The sequence below is a fragment of the Gasterosteus aculeatus genome, chromosome 8, assembly GCF_964276395.1.
Source record: "Gasterosteus aculeatus chromosome 8, fGasAcu3.hap1.1, whole genome shotgun sequence".
Taxonomy (NCBI): Eukaryota; Metazoa; Chordata; class Actinopteri; order Perciformes; family Gasterosteidae; genus Gasterosteus; species Gasterosteus aculeatus.
The window spans coordinates 22,547,994-22,564,411 of NC_135695.1; the positions used below are offsets into that span (position 1 = coordinate 22,547,994).

The following is a 16,418-nucleotide window of genomic DNA, read 5'->3' on the forward strand; positions in this document are numbered from 1 at the left end:
GTTCTACCATAATTCAAGTTTTATTAATGCACATGACTAATTCAGCTTCTTTCCGGGAGTTTTTTTTGTGCTTTCTCCCCTAGCAGGTCTCCGTAGATCGTAGTTCCTTCTGGACCCTGGTCCTGACACCTACCGTGGCCCTGCTGACGCCTGCTGCTGCCATCATCATCATCATCATCATCATCATCATCATCATTATTTTAGATATTAATCATATTACTGTACTCGTAAACCAACATTGCCTGGCTTACTACTCACAATTACTTGAATCATTCTGTCATATAGTCTCATGTATTATACGTTGTTCATTCTGTCCACATGACATCATTGTAGTCGTCCATCAGGAGACGGATCCTCCTCTGACGTTCTCACTAAGGTTTCTTCCCTTTTTTCCCTCTTGGAAGGGTTTTTTCATTGTTTGGGGAGTTTGTCCTGTGCCGATGGAGGGTTTCGGGGCAGAGGATGTCGTATGTGTACAGACTGTAAAGCCCTCTGAGGCAATTTTGTAATTTGCGATTATGGGCCCTACAAAATAAAATGAATTGAATTGAATTGAACTCTGATCCATTCTCCATTATCACGGCTTAAGGGACTATGTGGACTTCTCATCTTTGAGATGATGATGAGCACCTATGAGGAGATAACGTGTACTCGAATCATTTCTGTTGGATGAATTTAATGTATTATGCATATTTTACGTTGTTCATTTGGTGCGTCCATCGCAGTCTGTCCGTCCCAGGGAGGATCGTCCTCTGTCTCTCTAAAGGTTTCTTCCCTTTATTCTCCCCATCAAATACTTTTTCATTGTTTGGGTTTTTTTTCCTGTGCCGATGTGGGTTTCTGGACAGAGGATGTCACATGTGTACAAACTGTAAAAACCTCTGAGGCAAATTTGCGATATTGTACAATACACAATAAAGTTAAATGAATCAAATAATCATGGCAAAAACTGACACCGCCCCCTGTAAGTATCTCAGACAAGTTAAATTTATAAGTGTTGGTAAAATGTAACGGCTCATTTTAAGTGCCTCATCATTATTCAATCAGATTATATTTCTTCAAATGTGTCTGCTGGCAGGAACCTTCATTAATGCATCATCATCCAATGAGAATAATGATCTCAACTCTTTCAGCCCGAGTAGATAAAAACAAGCTCAAAGAGTTGAAATGATGGGAATGAATGTGAGCCACACCTCCAGCCTCTTTCTGGAACGCGGCGGTTAGTGTCGTCACATGTCGGTGGAATCCGGCCTCTCAGGTTTTTGCTGCTCCGTCAGATTCTGTTGTTTGGAGGTGAAACCAACAACATACGTGTGCATGAGACAGCAGTGACGAGTCATCGACACATTCTTTGATTAGGTGGAAGCTTTTCTCACCATTTCTGACAACATAAATGGAAAAGTGTGCCAGATGAGTCTCGGCGTTTCAGGACGGCGCCACGCCTCTGTTCCTCGCCGCTCAGGGGGGTCACGTGACTGTGATCCGTCAGCTGCTGTCGTCTGGGGCAAAGGTCAACCAGTCGAGGGAGGTAACGTCCTCGCCTCTTTGTGGAGATTCAAAGTTTAAGGTTCCTCTTTCTCAGCCCCTCTGCTGCCTGCGTCCTCTCTAATCTTCATCTTTTTGATTGTGACCTCGTCTTCCGTCCCTTTGTCTCTTCTGTCCATTTGTCTCTGCGTCCATGCTGTTGAGTAATTATTCAAATTAAGACATTTCTCATGACAGTTTTTCATGTTTCAATGTACTCATCTTATCTGTGTATATTGTTTTACTTTTTGCTTGTGTATTTGTATCTAATTTGATCTTATTTTATTATATTATATATAATTATAAAGTCAAATTCCTCTATTTGTAACATACGTGATAATAACTGGCGTCTGATTCTGATTCTGTGGTGAATAATCCTCACTGTGTATAAAACACAATAATAACGTGTAGTTACATCTTCGTCTGCAGTGTTTTCTGACGTCACAGCTGAAGGGGACAATAACACGTCACGTGACACCGCGGAAGTAACAGCTGACTGTTCTGTTGATGCGGAAGAAGAAAGACGAGACTTTAGTTTAAAGTTGTTTCTAACCGTGAAACGTTGGTAGCGGATAACAACAAAAACAACAACAACAACAAGGTGTTTACAGTCTCACCGACGACGACAGGATCAAGTTTGACCGACGTATCGGAAGCCAAATGGCTGGTGGTAATTTACAGGTGAGTCGCAAACTTTCTCAGGTGAGCTAAGCTAAGCTAAGCTAAGCTAAGCTAGTTACCTGTTGACATGAGAAGGCTGACAGCAAGAGACGTTCAAGGGTTTTCATCTCGACCGCGTTTTCAAACATAAAGTTAGTAGTAAAAGAAGTAATATTTAATGTCTGTATCGTGATTTCTTGTTGTACGGATGAGCTACAACGAGCGATGACATTTGGGTTGCCAGGTCGGGAAAGAACCCTTTAAAGATGCTAAACATCTATGAAGAAGTTTATATTTATTGTTAGAGTTTAGATGTTTCTTCCCTTTAACTTAAAAGACCTTTAAAGGGAAGACAATATAATTAGCTAAGTACTTCCAAACTGTTCAAACCACACTTTGCTCAATTAAAAGAAGGCAAAATATTAGTTAAAAGTTCATTTTAAACTTGTGCAGCAAAATCTTCATTTTATCTGACTGGTATAAATTTCCTCATATACGGATATGAAGTCGCTTAAAATCATCACTTTGATACTTTGATGATCAGTGCAGACTAAAGTACTATAATATGTCATATTTTTATACTGTAATTACATGTTGCTGATAATACTTTTGTACTTTCCCATATGTGGGATTTTAAAGGAATAAATCATTTGTACTTATAATAATAGAATGTAATATTCTTACTACGTTGTATTATTACTAGTTAATAAATCATGTAATACGTTTTTTTTTTACATTTCTACTAAATAGGATGCTAAACCTGCGTTGAATATTTCTTGGTTACTGATGACAGACTGTACATCACGTGTGTCTCCTGAAGTCTTCTCCTTCACGCCGTCTCTCCTCAGAAAGCCATCGATCTCGCCGGCAAGGCCGCTGAGGAAGACAAAGCCAAAAACTACGAGGAGGCCCTGCGATGTTACCAGATGGCCGTCCAGTACTTCCTCCACGTGGTTAAGTGTGAGGAGCCCGAGCGCCGCGTCCTCTGAGGTTCCTCCCTCCACACGCCGTCCACTTTACGGTCCAGGCCGCCTTGTGCTTGTCTCCTGCAGATGAAACCAAAGGCGATCGAGCGGCGCAGAGCATCAGAGCGAAGTGCGTCGACTACCTGGACCGAGCCGAGCAGCTGAAGGAGTATCTGAGCAAGAAGGAGAAGGCTCCTCCGGCCAAACCCGTCAAGGAGTCCGGCGACAAAGGGTGAGCGAGCGGGGGGCGTCCCCGTCTTCAAACCACACAGTCGCGTCATCACCGCTGTGACACTGATCTCTCAATCCTGCACCTCCGCGTTCTCCACTTCGAGCTGAGAGACGAATGGATGAAGATTCGAGAGATTAATGTGACTATGCGATCCTTAAAATGATGTCGCCCAACCCGATATGTGCTGTGCTCCCATTTCAGGGAGGAAAGTGGGGACGACGGAGAGAAAAAGAAGTTTGAGAATCAGCTCTCAGGTGAACACATTAAAACAAGAACTGAACCGACTGTTTATTGCCACATATGTGTCTGTTATCGATCCCCGAGTCTCATTCACTCCAACAGGATCTCATTTAAACACATGGCAGCGTCACAGTTGACCTTTGTCCAGCAGAACCTGAACGCATCTATTGCTTCATTTAGCAGCGGCGCTGCACACTAATCACCAGGTGCACTGTAAGTGAGCCAGACAGGCTCGTTTCCGTCTGCCGTCGCCGGCCGGACGTTTTTAAGGCCTAAAATAAAAAAAAATGCATCACAGCGTAACTTGGTTAGCTACGTTAGCCGTTAGCTAGCCCCATTTTTCTGCATGGACTCGCCACCGACAGGTCGACTCTGCGGCGTCGCTGGATGTTAAACGCGATGCTTCATCAAACCCCGCCTCCCTTACAGGAGCCATCGTCATGGAGAAGCCAAACATCAAGTGGGACGATGTCGCCGGACTAGAAGGCGCCAAAGAAGCCTTAAAAGAAGCCGTGATCCTGCCCATCAAATTCCCTCACCTGTTCCAAGGTACGGACCCCCACAGCTCGGCGCCCCCCCGGGGCCACGGGGAGGCCTCCATGCTAAAGCCTGTGTTTGTGCAGGGAAGAGGACTCCCTGGAGGGGGATCCTCCTGTTCGGTCCTCCGGGGACAGGGAAGTCCTACCTGGCCAAGGCAGTGGCCACCGAGGCCAACAACTCCACCTTCTTCTCCATCTCCTCCTCCGACCTCGTGTCCAAGTGGCTGGGCGAGAGTGAAAAGTGAGGGGGGGGGCAAGGGGGGGGCTCCTTTCACACCGCGACTCCTTTTTAGACGCTATACAGCTTGATTTTATTTAGTAAATACTAAGAATACATTAATGGAGTATTTTTTGTTGCACTATTTCAATCCTACTGAACTATTGTGTACATATTGTCTATTTGTGTACTTGTTGTGTACATTGTACTTGGACCCTCCGTCTCCCTCCAGGTTGGTGAAGAGCTTGTTCGCTTTGGCCCGAGAGCACCGGCCGTCCATCATCTTCATCGACGAGATCGACTCGCTCTGCGGCTCCAGGAGCGAGAACGAGAGCGAGGCGGCGCGGAGGATCAAGACCGAGTTCCTGGTCCAGATGCAAGGTCAGCGGGGGGGCGGGACAGGGGGCGGGGCAGGGGACGGGGCGAGGGGGGCGAGGGGGGCGGAGCGGCGTCCCGTCTGTTAGTGACGTGTGAGCGTAAACGTGTCCTTCTGCCATCAGGCGTCGGAAACAACAACGAGGGAATCCTGGTGCTCGGAGCCACTAACATTCCGTGGACTTTGGACTCTGCGATCAGGAGGAGGTTGCTTCCATTACTTCATTGATATCCTTGATTATTATCAATAACCTGCTCGTAAATGTGGGGAATTTACCTCTTTGGTCTCATAAGTGATCTCCATCCCTCTGATTGGTTGGTGATCCTGTGCTTCCATTTGATTTAGAATGAAGCCTTTTAACCAGCTGATCAGATCGTATTGATTAGGTGGAAAAAGCTCTTATTAGAATAAATAAACTTTGCAGCACAAGGTGCTGATGATCTAAAGGGAAGATTTAAGATTCAAGCGTCTGATTATTTCCGCCTCAGGTTTGAGAAGCGGATCTACATCCCGCTGCCCGAGGCGCACGCCCGCTCCTTCATGTTCAAACTGCATCTGGGCTCCACCCCCAACAGCCTGGTGGAGGCGGACTTTGTGACGCTGGGCCAGAAGACGCAGGGCTACTCCGGCGCCGACATCAGCGTCATCGTGAGGGACGCGCTCATGCAGCCGGTCCGCTTGGTCCAGAGCTCCACCCACTTCAAAAAGGTAACGCCGAACACGAACGAGCCGCTCCGGAGCAGGACTCCTCCTGCCCCCTTAGAATAGCACAACCTGCCTTCCCACTGCGGCGTAGAGAGCATAAGTAACAAAGTACAAATACTTTGTTACTGTTCTTAAGTAGAAATTGTGGGTATTTATACTTTACTGGAGTATTTATTTTTCAGACAAGTTTTTACTTCTATCTGTACTTTCTACTTCCATTTTAAAAATAGCCTCGATATCTCCGGCTTGTCGTCTTCAAACACACACACAAAGAAACCAGACAAACTGCTCCGTCCAGATGGAGCGAGTGTGAACGTGGTTACTAAACATTTACTATTCAGACGCCCTATTGGTGTTCTCAGTCGGGTCCTTTCTCAGAACAACGCAAGCTGATCTCAGTCGGTATTTAGCGACATGCTGATCTTCACGGTTTATCTGGCAAATAAAGGTCTTAAATAAAGTGACGTGTGTCTTAGTGCGGCTTTAGAAATGAACACAAAGGGATTCTGTATTTGCTCATGAAGCCTGAAACGGGTCATTTGGCCGATGTTTTGATGACCGACCGCTGGCAGGAAGTCTTTTTAGTGTCTCCACTTCTACAGAGTAATGAACGTGAGGACGTCTGACACGGCGTTGTGGGTCGGAGTGCTGCAGCCCCTCAGGTGGCCACCAGGAGGCGACTCCTCTGGTCTACGTGGGTTTTTCATCAGTGGAGCCTTTTTAGGGTTCAGCCAATCAGCATCCGGTGTGTCTTTTTGTCCTTTTCGAGGTCTGCGGGTCGTCGTGGAACAAACCCGACGTGGTGGTGGAAGACCTGCTGACCCCGTGTTCGCCGGGGGACCCCGGCGGCGTGGCGATGACGTGGATGGACGTCCCCGGGGAGAAGCTGCTGGAGCCGGTGGTGTCCATGGTAGGGGGAGGGGCTGCGGGTCGCCCGGCGTAGTTTGATGGGCCGCGTTGTGACGCGCTGTGAATCTTCTTCCTCTCGCAGCCCGACATGCTGAGGTCGCTCACCAGCACCAAGCCCACCGTGAACGAGCAGGACCTGGACAAGCTGAAGAAGTTCACCGAGGATTTTGGTCAAGAAGGTTAATAATGATCCTCTTTGAGAAGAGCGCAATCATTCCATCGATCGCCTTGTGTCTAAGCGGCAAAACTAGAGAAAATGTCGCCCCACGTTACTGTTTCTTTATCCAATTAGCGGTCAAAGTAAATAAGAAAGTTTGGATGTTTCTAGTGTGTTTGTATGAGCGTCTTCTCCACAGTGTCAGAACATGTTTACAGAACAAGAACCGGAGCAAAGAGGTTCTCAGTGTGTCCAAGAAGCTAAAAGAATCTTTATTTAGAATATTTTCACCTCTGAAGCTTCCTGCCGAGGAGCTGAAGCCGTTCTCCTTGTTCTCCTTGAACACACCAGACTCCATTGATAGAAACAGTCATTTTATTTACACAACAGGATCTTCTGATCTCCTGCTCCTCCATCAGTGTGTTAGTTTGTGTTGTTGTGTGACTTTGGTGAATCACAACTAAACATGTAAACCAACAAAGTCACACAACAACACAAACTGACACACTGATGGAGGCAGAAGCCCAAACGCAACCTGCCAGAGTAAAAGGAGGGTTTTTATTCATGGAGTCTGGTGTCTTCAGAGCACAAAGACGACGGCGTCACGTTCCGGTCAGAAGGGAAAAGGTGAAAATATTCTGCAGACATCGTAGATTCTTTCAGGTTCTGAAATAGTTTCTCTCCACTTCGACTGGAGAAGCTGCTCATAGAACCTTTACTTCCACATGAAGCACCTGGTGTTATTGGACAATTGACCAAAGTGATTAATCAACGATCAAAATCTTAAGCGATGACTTTTTCTCGTGTATCATCTAATGAATCGACTTTATATTCATCGGTGAGTCATCGATCCCGTGTTTACGTTTCCTCTTCTTTGTTTTAAACATGATGAATGTATAAAACGCTGCGGTGGGTAAATGCACATTTCCATCACTACGTATAATAATAATAATGTGTATAATCTTTCTTTTGCACTGAACGGAATCGGCTCTTTTATAACTGGGAATTTCTACGTTTAAATGTTTGAAAAGGTCTCATTTAAATATTTAAATAACCTTTTACTGGTTGTTGTTGTTGTTCCTCTAAACATGAAGCCGTGAGCAGCGGCTTTACGGGCCGTCTGGGTATCGAGTTACTAAACGATATGAACTGTTTGTGTGTGAAGCCTGTTCGGGGTGTGAGATGTCGGGGGGGCGGCGGGTTCCTTTTGGGGGTCCAGAGGTTTCTTACCGGGTCCAGAAATAAAACTGTTGCTGTATCTTCCGTCTCAGGGTGAAATAAACACAAGCAACAAGTCTCTGAACCTTGTGAACACATTTAATTGTTGAAAATACATCTGTTAACTCTCGTTTGTTTCATCATTTGCTGTGATGAAATAATGCTGATCCTAGTAAGTTAAGTTATTAATGAAGACCAAACTCATAAATAAACAATGTTCAAGTCTTAGGAGGGAAACGTAACCGATCAGAACATTTGGAAAGTAACAAACATCGAGAGATGATAAAAACATTGAAGGAAAGAAAAGAACTCAGCAGCTGCCAAAGAAAAGATAAACTTATTAAGTTATGAGCGACGTCCTTCTTCACTTCAAAGGCTCGTGGCGTGATGATGTCATCGGACATCCGCCTCACCTCAGCCCGCCTCCACCACAAACATCGGGTAACCACGGCAACGTGGCGTGTATGTACAACCGGAACATGTGGAACAAAGTAAACGGATGTGAGCACAAAATCAAATAAAACGCAGATTGATGAGTTTTACATTAATTCTGCAAACATATAAACGAACGTGAATCAGAAGGCGAGCCCGTACACATGTGGATATATAGATACGTACTTCTCCAGAGACGTCGTGAGGTTCTGCTTTGTTGGTTTTTAACCGACGTTGAGCGGCGCAGAAAGGACGCAGAAATGTGACGCGTGTAAATATGAACGGATCATTCCAAGCAAACGGAAACACCGGGATTCTCTGCAGCAAAGACGACGCACCGATGATCTCGCGTGAATATTACATCTCTGTAGATGACGGACGCTTCACTCTGCGCATTAAACACTTTGGGGTTAAATAACATTCATATTCAGACCTCTGTTACATGAGAAAGTGCTAACAGTACTTAGCGTGTGCATATAGAACACGTCACAATCATCCTTCATAGATGCAGGCATCTCCCCCTCGTGGGGGGGGTGGAACAGGGGGGGGGGGGGAACAGGGGGGGGGGGGGGGGGGGTTCCATCACTAGAAGACGGCAAAGAGGGAGCCGATGGCCAAACCGGTTGCAGCTCCGGCGAGCATCCCCAGAGCCACGTCCCCCCCGTCCTCCCACTGCCGCTCCCGCATCACGCCGCCGTTCGCCCCAGGGCCGCCGTACACACCTGGAGGGGGAGTGGGGGGGGGGTAGTAATGCCAAATAAATAAAAGAAGCCGGGAAACTGTCTCCATGCATTGAAATATATATATATATTTTGGCAGCAGGTGGATGGTGGACGCGCCTCCCTGCGGCCCGAGGCCCCCCCCCCCTCTCACCTGGGTACTGGTAGGGGTAGGCCACGGCGTAGGGCTGCCCGTCGGGCGAGTACACGATCTGGGCGGCGTGCGGCGGGGGGGCCGCCACGAAGTCCCCGTACGGGGCCTGAGCGAAGACCTGCTGAGAGGCGAGGGGACAGCGAGAGACACCATCAGTCCTCTTCCTGTTGCTATGGAGACGAAGCTACGAGTCGTAGATGTCCCAGCGCATGTAATCCAGGTAAAAGTATCAGAGACCACGGCGCTTTCCTCCACATGTCCTCGTCTGTAAAGTGTGTGAATGGTATGTGTGCACGAGGACACGTTCATGCAGGTCAAGCCTCTTACCTGAGGCGGGGGGGCGTAATCTGAGTAGGGGGGAGGAGCAGACGGCCTCACTTCCTGTGCAAAGGTGACCTGAGGTGTAGAAACCACCTGGAACCAGGACAACAAAACCCCCCGCGTGAAAGCTGAACACGAAGATCCTGAACTGCGTCTCGAGGTCTCATTCAAACTCACCGTATTGATTCTGGCATCCTGCAGCGCCATCGTCCACGCGCTGCAACGCACACAACCGTTACAATCAGTACACGGACGACAACGCGAACGCGGTTTACACAGACGACCAGAAGTGACGTCGTGGCGACTCACAGCGCGTCGTCGGCGCTCTCCGCACACAGGCTGACCACCCGTCCGTCCCTGCACACGATCTGGAACAAGGCGTCGCGCACCTTCGCCTCGGGCGCGTTCAGCTCTAACGGGAGCGACAAAGCGCGACATTAACAAGGGAACAGAAGGCTGCGGCCGATGACGTCGTCCTGCGGCCGATGACGTCGTCACCTGGACACGCGGCGGCGCCGCGGATGTTGATGCAGTCGACCCTCATGTGGAGCTCGTCCTCCATGTCGCAGCGCTGCTGGTCGTTGAAGAAGACGAGGCGGCCATCGGCCCACAGGTCGAACCAGTTCCTCTTCCAGCGGCGCAGGATGGTGCCTTTCAGCGGGAATAAGAGAGCATACGTGTTTCAGAAGCGTCACCCAACACACACAAGCTGCTGAGCCGCGTCGGGATTCTCACTTTGTCGATGGAGCCAACCGCTCTTCACCATGGCCATCGTAGAGCCGACCCCTGAAACAAGAATGTAATATTTATACTATATCATACATTTTTATTTGATGAACTAAGCATAGTTATTAAACATTGTGTAAATACCACATGCGTCATGTGACTGTGTTGTATTGTATTATAGTTATGTATCACATTTCCAAGTCTGGAACTTTATCTTTATTATACGTTTTTATATAATAATCATTAAAAATACAACATGCCATTTTATAGTTGATATTATATATTACTTAGTTTTACTTATTCAATTACAGAATATTGCGACACTATATTATAGCCTGTGTTGCGTGTACTACTACATAACTACACTACCATATTTAGATGGTCTCTTATTCCATGTACTGTATCATAACTTTATTGTATTGTGTTGATATTCCGTAATAACACAAACACTGAGCTACGTTACATAATCACATAAAGTGAAACTCTTTCACTCCAACATACAAATGCTCTCGTATAGTTTCTGTGCATATTTTTGTTCTATGTTGCTCATGTGATTATTTCATAGTATCGCACCTCCTGACTGGGCGGGGCCAAAACTAACCTCGTGACTGCTAGCGCGATTAGCATAAATCCTCATGGCATAAATCAAATTGTCATGGCCCCATAGCAGCCTGCTAGCTGCCTGACGCTAACAGTCGGTGGCCAGTTGTGAATATGACATCATCGTTTCTAAATAGCACACTAAAAAGTGTAGCTTAGCATGTTTCTACTCTTGACACCAGTCGAAGCTAGCTAGCTAACGTTAGCTTAACTGACGTGTGCACGGGACGTGTGGGTTGAATCTGTCGTACTTAAAGTTCAGCTAACGTTGGCAACTCTCACGGGACGTTGACTTCCCGTGAGAGTTGCGATCTGTCGTATTTAGCTATTGTTCGCAGCTAACGCTAACTAACCTATGAAAACTGAACTAGGTACGACAGCCCGCAGCTGACACGTGACGTCCCGTGTGAGTTGCGATCTGTCGTATTTAGCTCACTACTACGTTAACTAGCTTTAAAAACACTGCGCATTTGTAATCGAGAATGACAGGGAGTTAACGTGTAACAGCTGAGTGTAAGTCGCATACTTACTTGATGTGTTTGTATGTGTTATGAAGAAAATAAAAATAGATGAAGGCTTTTGCGAACAGGCAGCAAAACACGGAAGTGAGCTATACGAAAGAAGTTTAAATAAAGAGAGGATGCTCTCCTCGGAGTCAGAACGGCTTGACCGTTATGCCGATTGGACACAGGCCCGGTACGCGTCCGTTACTTGCTCTTCGATAGTTGCGCTTGGCCCCGCCCGCGGCGCATCTCACCGTCGGGCGCTCTCCGTAAAGAAGGGGGCGTTTGTTTTGAATGACGTAAGACGTCAGCTGACACTGTTGGAAAGTGCAACCAGCCTCTGAGAGGGCGCGCTTGTTCGTGTCTGGTGGGCGGTGCAATATGTTTAAAATATACTTGATGTAAACAAACTGCCACTATTCAGCAATGAATCAAGTGAATAATGATAATTCGATGTGTATTAATAACAACACTGAGTTAAATTACTCTTCTGGGGAAGGTTTTCCTCGACGGAGGCAGTAAGCGACCGCTGGAGAAGCGGCTGCCGGCTGCGCGTGCCAGTGACTAAAGTTGTATCCTGTGTGGCTCCGCAGTGCGCGTGTGTGCTCGACGGGAACTGCAAAGCCGCAGCAGCGACCGTCGTTTCATCGCCAGTACCGAGTGTATCCGAGCCACGGGCCGACCGGACGACCCAGGAATACAAAACAAGCCCGTCAACTCTCTGGACCACGGTTGTTTTTTTTAGAGCTAACAAAAATAAGGCAGAAGCTAAGTAGCTAACCTGAAATGGCGACGGCTATATACCTTGAGCATTACCTTGACAGTGAGTATCTGGGGTTACTCTGTATGGATATTCATATTTTGACCGTCTCGCATGTGTTTTCAGTTTAGTTCTACAGTATTGAATACTTTCACGCTTTGAGGATAGCAGCGACGCGCGTTAGCAGCTAGCGTTAGCTGTTAGGTCACTAGCTTGCTTGCTAACTGATTAGCATTGCCATCGGTAGTGGTGAAGTTGAGCGGGCGGTGTTAAACGCACCCAGTGGGTAACGTGAATGTGACCATTGCATTGGGTGGTAGACTATTTACAAATATTTAGCAACTTAGTTTACCGGTTCCGTTCCAGGAGCTAACGTTAACTTCAGGTGACCTAGAAGCTATGGAAGGTTTTATACGGTTGTTAAGTATTGTTATCGTCATGCTGAATGTTATACGATATATGATACGATATTAATATGCGGTCTTTCGGGGTCCCAAATGTGTGTTTGCTTCAACTGTGGCAGGTTCCATCCAATATTTGCAACCTGTTGGTAACCGCGTTTCCCGTTAGCAGAACCGCGGTTCCGCGGCGGGGGCGGGGCTTCTAGGTGACGCGTCACAGGTTGACGCCCCGGGGATTTATTCTGCGCTTCTAGTTCTGAAACCTTTAACGCTAAAGCAGTTTCTAAGTGTGACACATTAAATGTGAGTTTTCAAGTTGTTTTTTGCTTTATTATAAACGGAACACAAACTACCTGACAGTCCGTGCAATTTAAAAACACACCTCTATCAGAACAGTAAACATTGGCTTCTTCATTACATCCCTATATCTCCCTTAATAACTTCACCTGTGAGAGGTGGAGCTCTATGTAAAGGCCGCAGGTAAACATTTGGTTTGTAATGAATCAACTTCGCTCGTCTCATGTTTTAGGAGTGTTGAGACTTAACAGGAAAGTTAATAGTCTTGACAGTCTTGTCTGTCTACTGTCGCGCCCTAACCGCCAAGACAAATTCCTTGTATGTTTGACATATTTTGGCTAATAAATGTTTCCTGATTCCTGAATAAGTGTTTCCCCTTTATTTGTATTGATGTTGTGCACTAAATATATATCCATACTTGTGTACGTACATCCACTACCTGCATGACAACTTCATTGCAAATGGCTTTGTTCTGCGCACAGAAATAGCTAAAGTCACGCTTGTTTTCACTTATTCTGTCAATGCATCGCATTGCTTTTTCAAATGATAATTATCATGCACTTTGATAGTTTTGCCAAATTGTTTTTTAACAGGAAAGGTTTTGTAAAATCCAACTGTGGGCCAAAGCCAGCTCACCAATGCTTCCTTTTGTGATAAACAGTGTATGCACATTATGCTATTAGGTCATTAATTACGGGAAAGTTGAGCTATATCAAACAAAATAATTATTCAAATTCATTTTATTAGACTTGTAACACTTGTTCATTTAAAGTGCCTATCAACTGTAATTGGGTTCTATCAATTTAGTGGATGAATAAGTGCAGCGTTAGAGCGTCTCCCTCATGCTGATGCTGATTTCTTCTTCTCCAGGTATTGAAAACCTACCATGTGAGCTGCAGAGAAACTTCACTCTGATGCGAGACCTGGACAACAGGACTGAAGGTGAACATTTAACCTCACACAGCTATTAGAATGTAAATGCTATATATCGACATGTTCTACCTGCACAGGTCAGTGTGGGTATGCAAATAAGGAAGTCCAAAAAGCTGTCTGTCAACGCTGTCTATAAGATTATAGTTATTTTCTGGAAGCGGAGGTTTCCGCAGTAGATCCCACTCTTTGAAATACGTGTGTTTTGTGTTTGTGCAGAAAAGAAAGGAGAGATCGACAAGTTAGCTGAAGAGTACGTTGTGAAAGTGAAGAACTTTGCGTCGGAGCAGAGAGTGGAACATCTGCAGAAGATCCAGAACGCCTACAGCAAGTGCAAAGAGTTCAGCGATGACAAAGTTCAGCTGGCAATGCAGACGTACGAAATGGTCAGTTTGCTGTCGCTGTCATGGATACAGTATTATAGTACATGGATCTGTTTTCTGTATCTTACGAAACCCTTCAAACAATCCAGAGTCCCTCTAACTCTCACTTCATTGTACTTCACGGTTCCTGCGTGAACTCTTCTTCCTGCAGGTGGACAAACACATCCGCAGACTGGACGCGGATCTCGCTCGCTTTGAGAACGAGCTGAAGGAGAAGCTGGAACTGAGCGGCTACGAAAGTACGGAAGGGAGAAGCGTGAAAAGTGAGTTGTGTATCCGAGGGGCTGCAGGCTAAAAATGTCGATGCACGTTTGGTTAAATGAACGTTTCCCGTCAGAGCCAGAGACCCGCGGCCTGAGAGACAAACGAGCCTCCAGAGGAAGAGCAAAGAAGGCTTCTGATGAAGATTCCCCCAAGAAGAAAAAGATCAAAAACAGGTGGGTTTTCACTGACTGATGCGAACCGAAACCTCTGTATCACTCGTCCTGATTCTCCTAACGTGTCGCGTGGGCTCTCAGCCCCGAGCTGAGCGACGCCCTCCTGCCGATGCAGCCCTCCGACGTGTTGGACATGCCGGTGGATCCCAACGAGCCGACGTACTGCCTCTGCCACCAGGTGTCCTACGGGGAGATGATCGGATGCGATAACCCCGACGTGAGTCCGCTCGCTCGCCGTCGAAGCGACTTTGAGCTGCATGTTACCGACCAGATGACAATGATAATAACCGCCTCGTTTGCTCTCTCAGTGTACGATCGAGTGGTTTCACTTCGCTTGTGTCGATCTCGCCTCAAAACCCAAAGGAAAATGGTAAGAACTTAAGTTGGTTCAAAGCAGCGTGATCATCAATGCAGATTCCTCAGATGTGATGGATGTCGTTCCTCTCAGGTTTTGTCCGCGCTGCACCCAAGACAAGAAGAAGAAATGAGACGTCCTGCCTTCAGAGATCCATCAAGAGTAACTCGCTTATTTTCAACTTTCTCACGTTTTTGTCTCCAAGTGACCGAAACCAAAAAAACGTCTTCACTTTAGTGCAGAGATATTAAGTGAGGACTATTTGTTACTCAGACCTTCATGATTTTACCAAGAGACAAACAGGAAAACAAGCATCACGCTGCAGCCAGCCGCCGCTAAACATGCAGACAAGAATCCTCAGCGCCAACGTGTCTGAGGACGTCATGGAAGGAACCAGAGACCCGTCCTCCGCGTGTAGCTCTGTGTTCATATCAAATGTCTTGCACACTTATAACTCAACATGTAGAAGATGTCAACAATGTGGACGACGCCTGAACGTCTCGTGAGATTTCGGAGCGAGACTTTGTTCCACGTAACGAACCAGGAGAGACTTTCATCTCCGTGGGTCATTTCCTTCGTGGTGACAGATGTTAATAACGACGCTGTCTGCACAACTACGTTTGCTCCAGAAGGCTTCTCTACATCGACGCTGGTTTCAAAATGTCTTTTATGTCCACAATAATCTGAGACAAAGACATGAAAATAAGATCCAAGTTAGAAAATACCGGCGTTGCTCTTTGACTAAGTGTGTGTGTGTGTGTGTGTGTGTTCATGTCTCCACGCGCTCAGCGGGTCATTCTGCTCGATACGAGCTGCACCGCGAGGCCGTTACCTTTCTGACCAATCAGAACGTCCGTCCTCCAATCTAGTGTAAATATTCTGATCATTAACAAAGTCACATATCTCGATCGTGGCTCATCGGACTTGAGCTTTTCTAAAGGAATGAACAGCCTGCTGAAACATTTACCATTTTAAAAAATATTAAAATAAATGATCTATACGATTTTCAGTCGACTACCTTTTTGTGGTGCGAACGACTGATCGATACCGGTGTAAACATTTTTTAAAAAGGACGTGTTTTGATTAAAACCAAACAAGCAAAGCAGGTTCTGGATGGTCAAAGACTTTGTGACATTGTTGAATGTATTTGGTACTAATGTCCACACAATAAGTTATTTAAGCACCTTGAAAGAAGATATTCCGTCATCGTCATCATAGTTTCTTTTTTCAATCTTCCCCACACTTCAAACCACATGGAAAAGCAGTATAAAATACACACATCTATATATGTTTTGTATGATATAAAACTATTTTGTGACCACTTTCCCAAAGAGAGATATATATATATATATATATATATATATATATATATATATAATAACATACATACACAGTACTAAAGTTTGGACACATTTTGTCAATTTAATGAGAAAGTGTGTCCAAACTTTTGACCTTATTATATATTATATATATATATATTATATATTATATTATATATATATATATATTATATATATCTATATATTATATATATATATATATTATATATATATATATTATATATATATATAGAAGATGTGTTGTAGACGGTAGACACTCAAACTTTATTTTATGGGATTCTATGTGAATAACACGTTGGGTGTAAAGCCACCAAATAA

The 16,418-nt window shown here is 45.7% G+C and overlaps 3 protein-coding genes across 8 annotated transcripts; 2 read left to right on the forward strand and 1 right to left on the reverse strand.

Annotated features, from left to right (window-relative positions):
* Positions 1-1,282: 1,282 nt before the first annotated feature.
* Positions 1,283-7,872, forward strand: LOC120814872 (vacuolar protein sorting-associated protein 4B). The gene is made up of 12 exons (XM_078107711.1): positions 1,283-1,528; positions 1,954-2,205; positions 3,033-3,144; positions 3,237-3,381; positions 3,583-3,635; positions 4,051-4,170; positions 4,245-4,401; positions 4,610-4,758; positions 4,878-4,959; positions 5,242-5,461; positions 6,228-6,368; positions 6,450-7,872. Exons 2-12 carry the CDS (start codon positions 2,185-2,187, stop codon positions 6,549-6,551), a joined length of 1,302 nt encoding a protein of 433 aa, XP_077963837.1. The 5' UTR covers positions 1,283-1,528; positions 1,954-2,184; the 3' UTR covers positions 6,552-7,872.
* plekhb2 (pleckstrin homology domain containing, family B (evectins) member 2) lies at positions 7,824-11,538 on the reverse strand. Of its 6 annotated transcripts, none has more exons than XM_040169962.2 (8): positions 11,225-11,538; positions 10,104-10,154; positions 9,867-10,019; positions 9,678-9,780; positions 9,546-9,585; positions 9,375-9,461; positions 9,048-9,165; positions 7,824-8,896 (listed from the first exon to the last, which is right to left on the reverse strand). In XM_040169962.2, exons 2-8 carry the CDS (start codon positions 10,138-10,140, stop codon positions 8,760-8,762), a joined length of 675 nt encoding a protein of 224 aa, XP_040025896.2. In that variant the 5' UTR covers positions 10,141-10,154; positions 11,225-11,538; the 3' UTR covers positions 7,824-8,759. The 6 variants fall into 6 exon arrangements, with proteins under 6 accessions (XP_040025896.2, XP_040025895.2, XP_077963845.1 ...); XM_040169961.2 differs by having other exon boundaries at positions 9,048-9,168; positions 11,225-11,536; XM_078107719.1 differs by having other exon boundaries at positions 9,048-9,461; positions 11,225-11,536.
* Positions 11,475-15,759, forward strand: ing5a (inhibitor of growth family, member 5a). Its single transcript, XM_040169964.2, has 8 exons — positions 11,475-12,020; positions 13,526-13,597; positions 13,805-13,971; positions 14,120-14,231; positions 14,306-14,405; positions 14,487-14,622; positions 14,714-14,775; positions 14,854-15,759. The coding sequence occupies exons 1-8, from the start codon at positions 11,984-11,986 to the stop codon at positions 14,891-14,893; spliced, it is 726 nt and encodes a 241-aa protein (XP_040025898.2). The 5' UTR covers positions 11,475-11,983; the 3' UTR covers positions 14,894-15,759.
* Positions 15,760-16,418: the final 659 nt, after the last annotated feature.

What these genes read in the sequence shown, in the direction of transcription:
- LOC120814872 (XM_078107711.1), top strand. Translation starts at nt 2,185, where the DNA reads ATGGCTGGTGGTAATTTACAG. An exon ending in GTTCCTGGTCCAGATGCAAG is followed by an intron (nt 4,759 to 4,877) that starts GTCAGCGGGGGG and finishes TTCTGCCATCAG; the next exon opens with GCGTCGGAAACAACAACGAG. An exon ending in GACTCTGCGATCAGGAGGAG is followed by an intron (nt 4,960 to 5,241) that starts GTTGCTTCCATT and finishes TTTCCGCCTCAG; the next exon opens with GTTTGAGAAGCGGATCTACA.
- plekhb2 (XM_040169960.2), bottom strand. Translation starts at nt 10,140, where the DNA reads ATGGCCATGGTGAAGAGCGGTTGGCTCCATCGACAAA. An exon ending in CGGTTGGCTCCATCGACAAA is followed by an intron (nt 10,020 to 10,103) that starts GTGAGAATCCCG and finishes TCCCGCTGAAAG; the next exon opens with GCACCATCCTGCGCCGCTGG. An exon ending in GAGAGCGCCGACGACGCGCT is followed by an intron (nt 9,586 to 9,677) that starts GTGAGTCGCCAC and finishes TGTGCGTTGCAG; the next exon opens with CGCGTGGACGATGGCGCTGC.
- ing5a (XM_040169964.2), top strand. Translation starts at nt 11,984, where the DNA reads ATGGCGACGGCTATATACCTTGAGCATTACCTTGACA. An exon ending in CCTGGACAACAGGACTGAAG is followed by an intron (nt 13,598 to 13,804) that starts GTGAACATTTAA and finishes GTGTTTGTGCAG; the next exon opens with AAAAGAAAGGAGAGATCGAC. An exon ending in GGAAGGGAGAAGCGTGAAAA is followed by an intron (nt 14,232 to 14,305) that starts GTGAGTTGTGTA and finishes GTTTCCCGTCAG; the next exon opens with AGCCAGAGACCCGCGGCCTG.